At 43.4% G+C, this 14,968-nt stretch overlaps 1 protein-coding gene across 1 annotated transcript in view; it reads left to right on the forward strand.

Annotated features, from left to right (window-relative positions):
- Nucleotides 1-14,968, forward strand: part of LOC121554240 (parapinopsin-like) — a 62,646-nt gene that overhangs the window by 39,192 nt on the left and 8,486 nt on the right. The window contains exons 2-3 of the mRNA XM_041867716.2: nt 10,771-11,096; nt 12,858-13,091. Coding sequence (XP_041723650.1) covers nt 10,771-11,096; nt 12,858-13,091 — 560 coding nt within the window. The remainder of the gene's footprint in view (nt 1-10,770; nt 11,097-12,857; nt 13,092-14,968) is intronic.

The raw sequence follows: 14,968 nt of genomic DNA on the forward strand, positions 1-14,968 counted from the left end.
TGTGGTCTTGAGTCATGCAGACATCCTAGGTTTGATAGCCCAGTTGGTTAGCTGTGGACAACCAAAAGTCAAAGTCAAAGTGGTGGTGGTCTTCACAAAAACCAGGGAAACAAAACTAGGTAAAGGAAAGAAAGTGATTCCTTCAGAGAAAACAGGAGAAGCAGAAAACAAGGAGAAAGTGGTAGAATAACCCAAAGTCTATTAAAGCTGCTATCCTTCGGGCTTACAGAGGCATACAGACAACAGTTCTGTAAATTACGAAAGACAGAATCACAAAGCCATGTTGAGTTTTCAAGGGAACAAGCATGTCTTTTTGATCGGTGGTGTGGTTCTCAATAAGTCAGGGACCTTGAGGATTTAAAGATACTTCTCGAGCAATTCAATTTGGATCAGATATGTATGGTTTTTGGACGGGTTCGTGTCTCTGCAGTGTGTAAATGCTTATAAGCAGCCGGTGAACATACTGCGAGACACTGGGGGGCCCAATCCTTCATTTTGGAGGGTGTCTTTTTGCTGAGACACGCCCAGTGGAGTTTGATGACGTTTGTGTGGGTTACTTTGACAGAGATGGTGTTCTAATGAGGAAATGGCGTTCTCGCGCCACTTCTGGGCAAGACGATTGGCCCAGTGTATCTCAAATTGTCTTTCCAGTCACGCTTCGACAAGAGATACTGAGGTTGGCTGATGATGGTAGTATGGCAGGCCATCTTGCGGTTAACAAGACGCATGACCGTATCTTGCGTAACTTCTTCTGGCCTGGTCTGAAACAGGATGTTGTGGCTTACTGTAAATCCTGTCGCGTTTGCCAGCGGACGGGTAAACCGAACCAATCTGTATCGGTTGTACATTTGCAGCCTATTCCTGTCATTGTGTCATGTCAACATGTTGAAACCATACCTTACCCGCTATGATCGGGCGGAGAAGTCGGTGGAAACCGGTAGTGATGTTCTGCCTGTAGCCACTGCTGTCACCGTTGACTATAGTCTTCCTTAAGAGCATGAGGAAAGCTCAACCGTGCCTGTTGGACGGTTGAGTAACGCAGAGATTCTAGAAAACCTTGACATCTTTTTGGCATACTTGTCTTCGGAGGAAAAAGGCAACATTGTTGCACTGCTTTTAGAACATCAAAGTTTATTCTCAGATGTGCCAACTCAGACAAATGTAGACATTTATGGTCTGTTTACATATATTTTAGAGGTTATGTATACTTTTTTTAAATAAAACCCATATTAACATCTTTTTAAGTGGGAGAACTTGCACAATTGGTGGCTGACTAAATACTTTTTTCCCCCACTGTACATTTTTCTAAATAGTGAGAATGTCGGGAGCGGACAACGTTGAAAAGTAATCTTTAGACATGTTGTACATTTCTTAAATGTAGTTTTGTAATTCACACAAAAAAACAGACAACAAGAAAATTGCATTTGAAAAAGGTCAAGTATTTTCTGTGAGCCAATGGGGTAACCTACAGTGGGGAAAAAAAGTATTTAGTCAGCCACCAATTGTGCAAGTTCTCCCACTTAAAAAGATGAGAGAGGCCTGTAATTTTCGTCATAGGTACACGTCAACTATGACAGACAAATTGAGAAAAAAAAATCCAGAAAATCACATTGTAGGATTTTTTATTAATTTATTTGCAAATTATGGTGGAAAATAAGTATTTGGTCACCTACAAACAAGCAAGATGTCTGGCTCTCACAGACCTGTAACTTCTTCTTTAAGAGGCTCATCTGTCCTCCACTCATTACCTGTATTAATGGCATCAGTTTGAACTTGTTATCAGTATAAAAGACACCTGTCCACAACCTCAAACAGTCACACTCCAAACTCCACTATGGCCAAGACCAAAGAGCTGTCAAAGGACACCAGAAACAAAATTGTAGACCTGCACCAGGCTGGGAAGACTGAATCTGCAATAGGTAAGCAGCTTGGTTTGAAGAAATCAACTGTGGGAGCAATTATTAGGAAATGGAAGACATACAAGACCACTGATAATCTCCCTCGATCTGGGGCTCCACGCAAGATCTCACCCCGTGGGGTCAAAATGATCACAAGAACGGTGAGCAAAAATCCCAGAACCACACGGGGGGACCTAGTGAATGACCTGCAGAGAGCTGGGACCAAAGTAACAAAGCCTACCATCAGTAACACACTACGCCGCCAGGGACTCAAATCCTGCAGTGCCAGACGTGTCCCCCTGCTTAAGCCAGTACATGTCCAGGCCCGTCTGAAGTTTGCTAGAGTGCATTTGGATGATCCAGAAGAGGATTGGGAGAATGTCATATGGTCAGATGAAACCAAAATATAACTTTTTAGTAAAAACTCAACTCGTCGTGTTTGGAGGACAAAGAATGCTGAGTTGCATCCAAAGAACACCATACCTATTGTGAAGCATGGGGGTGGAAACATCATGCTTTGGGGCTGTTTTTCTGCAAAGGGACCAGGACGACTGATCCGTGTAAAGGAAAGAATGAATGGAGCCATGTATCGTGAGATTGAGTGAAAACCTCCTTCCATCAGCAAGGGCATTGAAGATGAAACGTGGCTGGGTCTTTCAGCATGACAATGATCCCAAACACACCGCCCGGGCAACGAAGGAGTGGCTTCGTAAGAAGCATTTCAAGGTCCTGGAGTGGCCTAGCCAGTCTCCAGATCTCAACCCCATAGAAAATATTTGGAGGGAGTTGAAAGTCCGTGTTGCCCAGCGACAGCCCCAAAACATCACTGCTCTAGAGGAGATTGTAATATTCATATGTGTCAGCATACTGAATTGTAATTGGATGCATTATACTGTCATATCATACCGTGCTATGATTGGTGAAGACCACCCAGGTGGTGAGGTCATTCTAAAGATGATCATGGCCAGAGACACATGGACATGCCAGTTATAGCTAGTTAATAAAGAGCTACGTTTATAAATATCCTGTCGTCCTGCATTTTATTATTTTGTACAAAGCATACAAAACAAGACATGGTGTCAGAGTAAAAGGACTAAAAGATGGATTTTGCTGGAGTTCCTTCACCTCGAATGGATTGGGATCTACAAATCTACCCGATGCATGGCGTAAGTTCAAACAGCATGTGGACGTGATGTTCACGGGTCCTCTGAAAGAAAGAGGAGAAGAGGAAAAGTGCAGCTACCTGCTCCTCTGGATCGGTGAAAAAGGGAGAGACATTTACAACACATGGACACTTACCGAGGCTGAATCAAAGGTACTGAAAACATACTACGATCGTTTTGAAGCATATGTTGTGCCAAAGACCAATACAATTTTCGCTAGGTACAAATTCCATGAGAAAGTACAAGGCGCTAGCGAATCGTTTGAACAGTTTGTCACTGAGCTGCGTCTGCTTGTGAAAGACTGTGATTATGCAAACAAGGATGAGATGGTCAGGGACCGTATTGTATTTGGAATACACTCACCGCGAGTGAGAGAGAAACTTTTGAATGTTGGACCAGAGTTAACGCTGGACAAAGCTATCGACATAGCCAGATCTCACGAGCTAGCACAGGTTCAGATGAAAACCATTTCAGGCGGCAGCACGAGCGCATCACGTGAACAAGCAGTGCACACAGTCAGGCAGACATCAAAGCACAACTCAGGTGCTCAGAAAGCATGTTTCAGAACGGAGACAGACAGAACTCCAAAACAGAGCGACACAGACTCCAAACGCCCCAAAACATGTGGATATTGTGGATACAAAGTGCATGGCGAACAGGGGAATTGCCCAGCTAAAGGCAAACAGTGTACTAAATGTGGAAAATGGAATCACTTTGCAAAAGTGTGCAGAGTTTACCGTGGAAAAACAGTACATACAGTGAGTGAAGATGAAATGTCAATCAAAGAACTGTTTATTGATTCAGTGACACAGAAAAGTCAGATATCAGAGACAGAGCAAGCCTTTGCTGACATTGAGATAGGAAGACAAGGCACAGAGCTAAAATTCAAACTAGACACTGGTGCACAAGTAAACATTATTCTCTGAGTAAGTACAGAAGCTTGACATCTGAGTGTGAGCTACAGCCCACCACGCGCAGACTGACTGGTTATGGTGGTGAACAGCTCCCAGTAAAAGGCACATGCACTCTCAAATGCAAATACAAGGAAAGGGACATGATGTTGGACTTTTACGTTGTTGACACTCGAGCACCTGCAGTGCTAGATCTTAAAGCATGTTTAGACATGGACCTTATCAAGCTAGTTTTATCAGTGACAGCACCAGTAGAGATAGAGAATGTCATGGAGGAGTTTGCTGATGTTTTTACAGGAATAGGACTATTCCCAGGAGAATGTACCATTCACCTTGACCCAGACGCAACCCCTGTGGTCTACCCACCGAGAAAGATTCCACTTGCTCTCCGCGCCCGTCTGAAGAAAGAGTTGGAGAACATGGAGCAATCTGACATCGTCACCAAGGTTACAGAACCGACGGATTGGGTCAACGCGTTAGTGGTGGTGGAGAAACCACGCACAGGCAAGCTCAGAGTATGTCTCGACCCAAGAGACTTGAACAAAGCTATCAAACGCCCCCATTACCCCTTACCGACGCTAGATGGCATCACACACAAGCTAGCGGGCGCACGCTACTTCAGTGTCATGGACGCCAGATCAGGCTACTGGGCTATCAAGCTCACAGAAGAGTAATCTAAGCTCACAACGTTCAACACACCATTTGGACGCTACAGGTTCCGTCGCCTGCCTTTTGGGATTATCTCAGCCCAAGACGAGTTTCAGCGAAAGATCGACGAGGTGTACGAAGGCCTCGACTGAGTCGTGGCAATTGTGGACGACATCCTTGTCTATGGTCGAACCAAAGAGGAACACGACAGAAACCTCAGCGCGATGCTGCAAAGGTCCCACGAGAGAGGAGTCCGGCTCAACCCCGAGAAGAGCACAGTCGGCGCTACAGAGGTCAGCTACTTCGGACATCTTCTCACAGCGAATGGAATCAAGCCAGATCCGCAGAAGATCTCAGCCATAAAGGAAATGGAGCCACCAAAGAACCGCGCAGAGCTGGAAACAGTGCTTGGCATGGTCAACTACTTAGCCAAGTTCGCACCCAGCCTCTCCAATGCTAATGCACCCCTGCGTCAGCTGCTAAAGCAGTCCAGTGAGTTCCTCTGGGACAACCAACACGACATCGCTTTCCAGAAAGTGAAAGACTTGATCACGAGAGAACCAGGACCAATCCTTGCCTACTACGACCCCAACAAAGAGCTCAGACTCCAGGTGGACGCGTCGAAGTATGGACTAGGGGCAGTGCTACTGCAAGAAGGAAAACCCATCGGCTACGCTTCCAAATCTCTCACAGACTGTGAAATCAACTACGCTCAAATCGAAAAGGAGCTGTATGCCATTCTGTTCGGATGTAAGCGTTTCCATCAGTATGTCTATGGACGACAAGTCATTGTGGAATCAGACCACAAGCCCCTCGAGTCAATCATGAGGAAACCGTTAGCCGCAGCCCCGCCAAGGCTACAGAGAATGATCCTTCAACTACAAAAATACGACTTCACAATCACTCACCGTCCAGGCAAAGACATCCCTGTCGCAGACACACTCTCCAGGAAGTTTCTTACCTACAAGGACAGCAGCCTCAGTGAAGGCATGGACATGCAGGTGCACACTGTGTACAGCAACTTACCAGTTAGTGACACAAAACTGAAGGAGATCCGAGCAGAAACCGAAAAAGACACACAACTCACACAGCTGAGGAAAGTCATACAGTCAGGATGGCCTGAGGAGAGGAGAAAATGCCCTCAGAGCGTCTCAGAGTTCTGGAACCATCGTGACGAACTATCACAGATCAACGGAATCATTTTAAAAGGAGAGAAAATCATCATTCTTACCAGTCTCAGAGAAGAGATTTTGACAAAGATCCATGCTGGACACATGGGCATGGAAAAGTGCAAACAGAGAGCACGGGACATTTTGTTTTGGCCCGGAATGTGCAAACAAATAGAGGACATGGTTGGTAAATGCCCCACCTGTCTTGAACGACGCCCCTCGAACACCAAAGAGCCAATGTTACCTCACCGTATCCCAGACCGACCCTGGCAGGTCGTGGCAACCGATCTGTTCACGTGGAACAACGAGGACTACATTATATCAGTGGACTACCACAGCAGGTACTTCGAACTCGACAAGCTTCACAGCACCACATCTGCAGCTGTGATACACAAGCTGAAAGCAGCCTTTGCCAGGCATGGCATTGTAGATACTTTAATATCTGACAATGGGCCCTGTTACAAATCAAATGAGTTTGAATCCTTCACAAAAGCATGGGAGTTCACACACGTCACCACAAGCCCACATTACCCTCAAAGTAATGGCCTTGCTGAAAAATCTGTGCAGATCGCTAAATCACTCATGGACAAAGCAAAAGCAGACAAGAGAGACCCCTACCTCAGTCTCCTTGAATACCGCAACACTCCAGTTGACAACTTCAAATCACCAGCCCAGCTGTTGATGAGCCGCAGACTTCGCTCAATCCTTCCCAGCACCAACCAGCAGCTGCAACCTGAGATCGTCAGCTACAAGGAAATGCATGCAAAACGTGCACAGAGGCAACAACAGCAAAAGCGATACTACGACAGGTCAGCCAGACCACTGCCACCACTGAACGACGGAGAGTCAGTTAGAATCCAGGAGCATGGCTACTGGAAGCCAGCAGTCGTCATCCAACCAGCTGACACTGAATGTTCATATCACGTTCGCACCGCAGAAGGAGCGGTGTACCGCCGCAATCGTCGTCACCTACTGAACACAAAAGAACAACACACTGACGAGATGAGCTGTTCCCCTGAAAGAGAACGGGATGAACACAGACACAACACAACATACACCATACTTACCTGCAACACCACAAGAACTGTTGACTGACACAGAAGCATGCTCAGCTTCATATCACACAAGGTCAGGAAGAGAGGTCAAGCCTAGAGCTGTCCTAGACCTGTGAAATGTCAAAGGGTGTAGGCGGATCGCTGCCCTAAAAGAGTTTCCAGACTGTAAACTTGTTATTGAAAGTTAACTTGAAATGCTTTGGTATTGTATTTGTTTGATATGTTGAGATGTCATTGCTACAGTGAAAAGCTGAGTTGCTGAGAAATATTTGTTCTAAAAGTAACAGTATGCTGAATCATTGTTTCAGAGTCTGTTATGTTGATGCAGTTGGTGCAGTGTAAATGGTTACTTACCTCGAGTTCAAACTACAGAGCATATATTCAAAAGAAACGCTTTATTGTTCTACATATTTTTTCTTTTTTTTAAAGAAGGGGGATGTAATATTCATATGTGTCAGCATACTGAATTGTAATTGGATGCATTATACTGTCATATCATACTGTGCTATGATTGGTTAAGACCACCCAGGTGGTGAGGTCATTCTAAAGATGATCATGGCCAGAGACACATGGACATGCCAGTTATAGCTAGTTAATAAAGAGCTACGTTTATAAATATCCTGTCGTCCTGCATTTTATTATTTTGTACAAAGCATACAAAACAAGACAGAGATCTGCATGGAGGAATGGGCCAAAATACCAGCAACAGTGTGTGAAAACCTTGTGAAGACTTACAGAAAACGTTTGACCTGTGTCATTGCCAACAAAGTGTATATAAGAAAGTATTGAGAAACTTTTGTTATTGACCAAATACTTATTTTCCACCATAATTTGCAAATAAATTCATTAAAAATCATACAAATGTGATTTTCTGGATTTTTTTCCCTCATTTTGTCTGTCATAGTTGACGTGTACATATGATGAAAATTACAGGCCTCTCTCATCTTTTTAAGTGGGAGAACTTGCACAATTGGTGGCTGACTAAATACTTTTTTTCCCCACTGTAGGTAACCACAGGTTAATCTCACCTGTGTCTTTATGACATCATCACATTCTAAAACGACCTGAGACATCATCACATTCTAAACTCATCATGTCTCTATGACATAATCACATTCTAAAACCACCCAAGTGTCTTTATGACATAATTAGATTCTAAACCATGTGTCTTTATGGCATCATCACATTCTAAAATGACCTGAATGTCTTTATGACATCATCACATTTTAAACTCTTCGGGGCCATGCTCTTTCTACCTCTCAAAATCCGTATCAACCAATTAAAATAGTTTATGTAACTGCACGTGATAGAACGCTACGTGTCAGCTTTTCCCATCAGATAACCTGGCATATTTAGCTCTATGCTAACAACACCAACTGGATGTGATTATTTCCTGTAACAAAATCTGTATAAGCCAATTACAAATGTTAACGTAGTTGGATGTGACAGCAGCCAAAACCTTACAAATCCATTTAATGAGGAGCTTCTTGGAGTCCCTCTTGCAGACCATCGCATAGGATACTGCTATACAGGGGTGTAGATCTGCCGGAGCGCACCAGAGCCATGGTTCGCCACTTCTCAGAATGGGGCTTGTTTAATATTTAATAAAGTTTAGATCAAAGCTGAATCAATGCCTCGCAAGATCCCTTAATGATTAATTAGTATTCTACATAGGCCTAACATACCAAATATAATAGCATAGTTTAACGTTACTTTTAGACCAAAACACCAATTAATTTCTTATGTAGGCTACACTTACATGCACAATGTTTTATATGCCTTATTATTATTATTATTATTATTATTATTATTATTACTATTATTATCATCATTCACTTTGTCACATATGCGTTTTGAATCGTGCATTAAGGACCGGCAGTGAACAGTTATTTCCTCAGCAAAAAACCTTGCTACGAGGGGATTCGAATCCATGGTTGAAGTGCACTATCAATATTAAGTCATCCTCTTTAGCAGTGTGTGCCACCCAGAAGAAATGCAAATCTTGCAATAATGGTACATGACTGCTATTTGACAAGTCCATAAGGTTCTTCGTCTTTTTTAAATTTTTACAGTGTACGATAAACCTATTTTAAGAAATGCCATTGGTTGGTGGATATAATGTCTAAGATCTTTGATAGGCTGATGAGGAATTTGTTACAGGAAATAATCACTGTCAGCTGGTGAGGTTAGTGTAGGGCTAACGTGTAGCCTACCAGGTTATCGGATGGGACCAGCTACAATGCGAGTGGTTGAAAAAGTCACAACAAAAAAAGAAAGTCCTTCGTAGAAAAGGACTCAAGTAAAAGTGAAAGTCACTAAGTAAAATACTAGAGTAAAAGTCTAAAAGTATTTGGTTTTAAATATACAGCGCATTTTGTTACGTTACAGCATTATTCAGAAATAGATTACATGTATTTTTTTTCCTCAACACACAATACCCGATAATGACAAAGAAAAAACAGGTCTTTAGATTTTTTTCAAATGTATTAAAAATAAAAACATAAATACCTTATTTCCATAAGTATTCAGACCTTTTACTATGAGACTCAAAATTGAGCTCAGGTGCATCCTGTGTCCATTGATCATCCTTGATTGGAGTCCACCTGTGGTAAATTCAATTGACTGGACATGATTTGGAAAGGCACACACCTGTCTAGATAAGGTCCCACAGTTGACAGTGCATGTCAGAGCAAGAACCAAGCCATGAGGTCGAAGGAATTGTCCGTAGAGCTCAGAGACAGGATTGTGTCGGCACAGGTCTAGGGAAGGGTACCAAAAAATTGCTGCAGCATTTAAGGTCCCCAAGAACACAGTGGCCTCCATCATTCTTAAATGGAAGAAGTTTGCAACCACCAAGACTCTCCCTAGAGCTGGCCGCACGGCCAAACTGAGCAATCGGGAGAAGGACCTTGGTCAGGGAGGTGAACCCGGACTTGAACCCGATCGAACATCTCTGGAGAGACCTGAAAACAGCTGTGCAGCGATGCTCCCCATCCAACCTGAGACAGCTTGAGAAGATCTGCAGAGAAGAATGTGAGAAACTCCCCAAATACAGGTGTGCCAAGCTTGTAGCATCATACCCAAGAAGACTCAAGGTTGTAATCGCTGCCAAAGGTGCTTCAACAAAGTACTGAGTAAAGGGTCTGTATACTTATGTAAATGTCATATGTCAGTGATTTTTTTAAAAATAAATGTGCAAAAATGTATATCATCCAGTTTTTGCTTTATCAGTATGGGGTATTGTGTGTAGATTGTAAATCAATTTTCGTATAAGGCTGTAACGTAACATAATGTGGAAAAAGTCAAGGGGTCTGAATACTTTCCGAAAATATACTTAAGTATCAAAAGTAAAAGTATAAATCATTTCAAATTGCTCATATTAAGCAAACCAGACGACACAAGTTTTTTAAATTTACGGATAGCCAGGGGCACACTCCAACACTCAGACATCATTTACAAATGAAGCATGTGTGTGTTTAGTGAGTCCGCCAGATCAGAGGCAGTAGGGATGACTAGGTATGTTCTCTTGATAAGTGTGTGAATTGGACCATTTTCCAGTCCTGCTAAGCATTCAAAATATAACATGTACTTTTGGGTGTCAGGAAAAATGTATGGAGTAAAAAGTAGGACTGTAGTGAAGTAAAGTACAGATATCCCAAAAAACTACTTAAGTAGTACTTCAAAGTATTTTTACTTAAGTACCTTACACCACTGTACAATGTAGCATTCTAGCACGATTTTAATTGGCTGATGCCCATCACCAGTGTCTTCATGACATCATCATATTGTAAACTCGCCAAAGCGTCATTTATGACATCATCAACAAGGCATTTAACATAATGATAGACAGAAACATTTCTACATTGCATGCAAATAACAGAAAGGTTAGATGTTGTCATTTTAATAATATGCCTGCCTCTCCCCAGGTATCGTGTCGTTGATCTCCCTGGTGGTCCTGTCCTACGACCGCTACAGCACCCTGACCGTGTACAACAAGCGTGGTCCTGACTACCGCAAGCCCCTGCTGGCTGTGGGGGGCTCCTGGCTCTACTCCATAATCTGGACGGTGCCCCCCCTGCTGGGCTGGAGTAGCTACGACTTGGAGGGTGCCGGCACCAGTTGCTCTGTGTCATGGACCCTGAGGACGGCTCAGTCCCACGCCTATATCATCTGTCTGTTCATCTTCTGCCTGGGTCTGCCCATCGTCATCATGGTCTACTGCTACTGTCGGCTGCTGTGGGCCGTCAAACAGGTGTGGGTAGGGGGGGTGTGGTGGGGTAGAGGTGAGTGTGTGTGTGTGTGTATGTGTGTTAACAAGTTGGAGAGCCCTCCAAATTGAATTGAATCTGGCTCCCTGTAGAGATCAATATCAGCACTCTGATCAAAACTTAACTAAACCCTTATTGTGTTTTAATCAAGATGTACTCCATACATCTGCACATACATGTTGTGTTGGGTGGTGAATTAACTCCAAGATCAGCCCCCTAGAACACCCAGTGAGTCTGGAGAAGGTGGTTTCAACCTTGTCATTTTATCCGCCATTACTTTGTGTTTCTACATTTACAATCAAATTAGCAGTTTGGCTTGAGTTCAGGACCTTCCAATAACAAATCTCTGGGGGGTTTCATGCTGCCAAAACTAATTTTCAAGTGAAGCTGCTACGGTGTGTAAATATTGCCCCAACCAGTGTGTGTAGTCGACATGAGTTTGGTTTAGGACCTTTCTCAGTCCACTACTTTGAGAAGGTGGTTAAATCTCTTTCACGCTAAGTGACTGCTCCAAAATGTTCACCCCTCAGATATATAATCAAAAGAGGACCATTGCACACTCCCAAAAGTTTGGTTGGTGCGTAAAACATGTGAATCCAGATAAGCAATAAATTGTGATGGGTCCGCACCCAAAAAGATGTTGCATAAAGCTTACTTCATTATTTTTAATGCATCAGGATAGCATACGTTTTGGCCTCCTTCAGTGTTTATTTTATTGTTTATTTAACTAGGCAAGTCAGTTAAGAACAAATTCTTATTTACAATGACGGCCTACCCCGGCAACGCTGGGCCAATTGTGCGCCGCCCTATGGGACTCATGATTCGTGTTGGCCCAACCCATCGGTTTCTGGGACCATTTAGAATGGTTAGAATGTGTTCGCATTCTCAAAGTCTGGGAGGAGAGCAAATCCAGACTCGTCGTGGAGAAGAAACATTAGTGCGCGTGGCGTTTGACCGGAGCGATGTGAATGGGTAGCCAGGCAAGTTTTTACGACCGAATTGGGACAGTCTTATGACGACAGCCCCAGTGCCCAACCCCTCAGATCCCCACAGTAATTCAGCAATTCAGACAAGTACGATTAGTGAGTGGTCCCGATAGCGCACTTAAATTTAAGCGTGCTAGAAGGTCCAGGTCAGGGCAACGAGAAATCCAAATTCAGCAGATGCGACTCAAGTCACAGATACATGTGATAATTAAACCTTGCCTGAGCGACCAGAATACCTTAGGCATTAGGTCAAAAGGTTAAGACACAGAGTTCAAGGGTTGGCGCAACAGGATGGAGAGAGAGGGTCAGTGCCTTAGTCCTCTAGAATGGAGGGAGGAGTATGGAATCTCTTTCTGTCCCTCTCTCTGCTGTCCCCTTCGTTATTTGGGCTGACAGGGAGGGTGGGGGAGATGAATGGAGCATCAGTCGTCTCATGGCTGAAATGGGAGGTTAGCGGCACAAAACGGATGGACTGATTATCACTGGCTCTCTGTGGGTTTGGAGAGAAGCCCTCAGGCAGAACAATGAACCTACACTGCAGGGATGAGAGAGAGAGAGAGAGAGACACTATTCCCTCTCGAATATGTGTGTGTGTGGTGTAAAGGGGTTGAGAATATAAATACAGCAAACAGGTACATTTCTGTTTGGATAAAGGACTATTATATTCTCTCCCTGGGGTGATGAAACATACTGTCTCCTCCCCTCTCCTCTTCTCCTCTCCGCTCACTCACTCTCTCCTTTCATCTCGCCTGTCTCTAGGTGGGTAAGATACGTAGGACAGCGGCCCGGCGGAGAGAGTACCACATCCTGTTCATGGTGCTGACCACAGTGGTGTGCTACATATTGTGCTGGATGCCCTACGGCGTGGTGGCCATGATGGCGACGTTTGGCCGGCCCGGCATCATCACCCCCGTGGCCGCCGTGGTGCCCTCGCTCCTGGCCAAGAGCAGCACAGTCATCAACCCTCTCATCTACATCCTCATGAACAAACAGGTGAGTCAGTGAGGGGGGGGGGGTATTGTGTGTATGTGTGTGTGTGTGTCTTGTTGGTAATCTAAGGTTGGGATGTCAACAATATAGCTTTGAAAGGCAATGTTCCCGATTGCATTCACGTTAACGCTGCACGTCGGCTCAATCGGAAATTACGTATAAATGGCGCATTGCCAACAGCGCTCCACAGATTGAATCCCGACCTAAGGATTTATTACTCTGGAGAGATTTTTTTTTACACATCAAATGCCTTTATTTACATGGTAAAAATAGAACAATAAATTAACAACAATTTAATTTTATACAAACAGTCAACTTAAATACCTATTCAAATTTAATAAAGAAACCTGCAATGACAAATCAAAAGGAAAAACGTAGTTAAAAAAATAAAAGTGACAGACGAAGAGAGTACAGAGCAACTGTAGAGGAGGGATCAAGTTAAGCAGTGACCTCCAAAAACTAACTATTTTCTCTTTGTTTTTCTGTGCTGAACACAATGCACCTGGCATGTCCATCCATTCCATAGAGAATGATAACAGGATTCTAGTACCCAAAAGTCTATTTTAGCATGGGCAGCACCATTGAGAACTTATCCCATTTTTAAGTAGTCAACTGGATGGTACATTCTATGGGTTAAGGAAGATCACATAATTCCATCCAGGTCATCAGGAGGCATCAAACAGCCAATTAATTATACTCGTGAGCAAACATTCCATAACTGCAGGTGGCAGTAAAATCGCTAACCTTGGCTTTATACCTGTTCAAACAACACACTCCAGGTGCCAGTTTGCACACTTTCAGGTTTGTTTGCCAACTCATAGAAGTAGTAGAAATAGAAAATTGACTACTTCAAAATGGAGATGGCCTCAATGGCACCGCCCGTGTGCTCACAGAAGCCATAATGGGATAGATACAAAGAAGCATCCTCTATCATTCTCTATGGACCATAAAGAGACATTGGTCATCTTTATCCTATAACACCCCCCTGAAGGGAACATATAGCACCTTAAAAATACCTGCTATAAGACAAACATACACCCCCCTCCAACCACCCACTAACCCACATGCACCAGCAAAAATACAAAATGGCACAGTATCAAGATTCAACTGCCGTTGCCAAAGGCATTGCATTTGATCAAGAAGTGCTTCTACGGAACTAATAATAGCTGCTCTCGTTTCCAGCTGGATAGAATGTCCCTACGCACACAATATACACTTAGAGATTTGCACAGCGCAGGTAGAAAAATCGTATATTTCTCCAGCATGGTCTTTTTTACGTGTCTTGGAGCTCTAATGCTGTTGTTTTTCTTACAGTAAAGTACAGAGTAAAGCACAGTACAGACAATATTTTTGTTGTATTGTTTGTATTCTTTTTTTGTTGTACTGTTTGTATATCGTTGTAATTACAATTTGTGTGACTGTCCTTGTCTATCAGTGTTTTGTTACTTGTCATATGTTTTGTGTTTTTTTGTGGACCCCAGGAAGAGTAGCTGCTGCTTCTGCAAACGCTAATTGGGATCCAAATAAACAAGTACACATACATGGACAGTTTAAGACTCTTAGCCCTGCTCCGGATAGATTTGCATGCTCTGTGCATCGGAATATAAACAAAGTTATTATTTTTATTATTTGTTTGCACTGTCAATGTGTTACAATCACAAGCGTAACAATTACATGTAATGATTTGAACACTTCAATAATAATGCATGGAGATGAATCAGAGATGATACTTATGATAGTCGTGCGAGTCGAGACTATTCCAGACAGTTTCATTATAGCCCCCCTCTGTTCCCTGTTAGAGCTCTCAGTGAGAGGTTGGCCTTGGGAAATCATTAGATGCAGCGGTGTGTCTGGCTCCTTCAAGCCATGTGTTAATGAGA

The sequence above is a fragment of the Coregonus clupeaformis genome, chromosome 4 (assembly GCF_020615455.1).
Source record: "Coregonus clupeaformis isolate EN_2021a chromosome 4, ASM2061545v1, whole genome shotgun sequence".
Taxonomy (NCBI): Eukaryota; Metazoa; Chordata; class Actinopteri; order Salmoniformes; family Salmonidae; genus Coregonus; species Coregonus clupeaformis.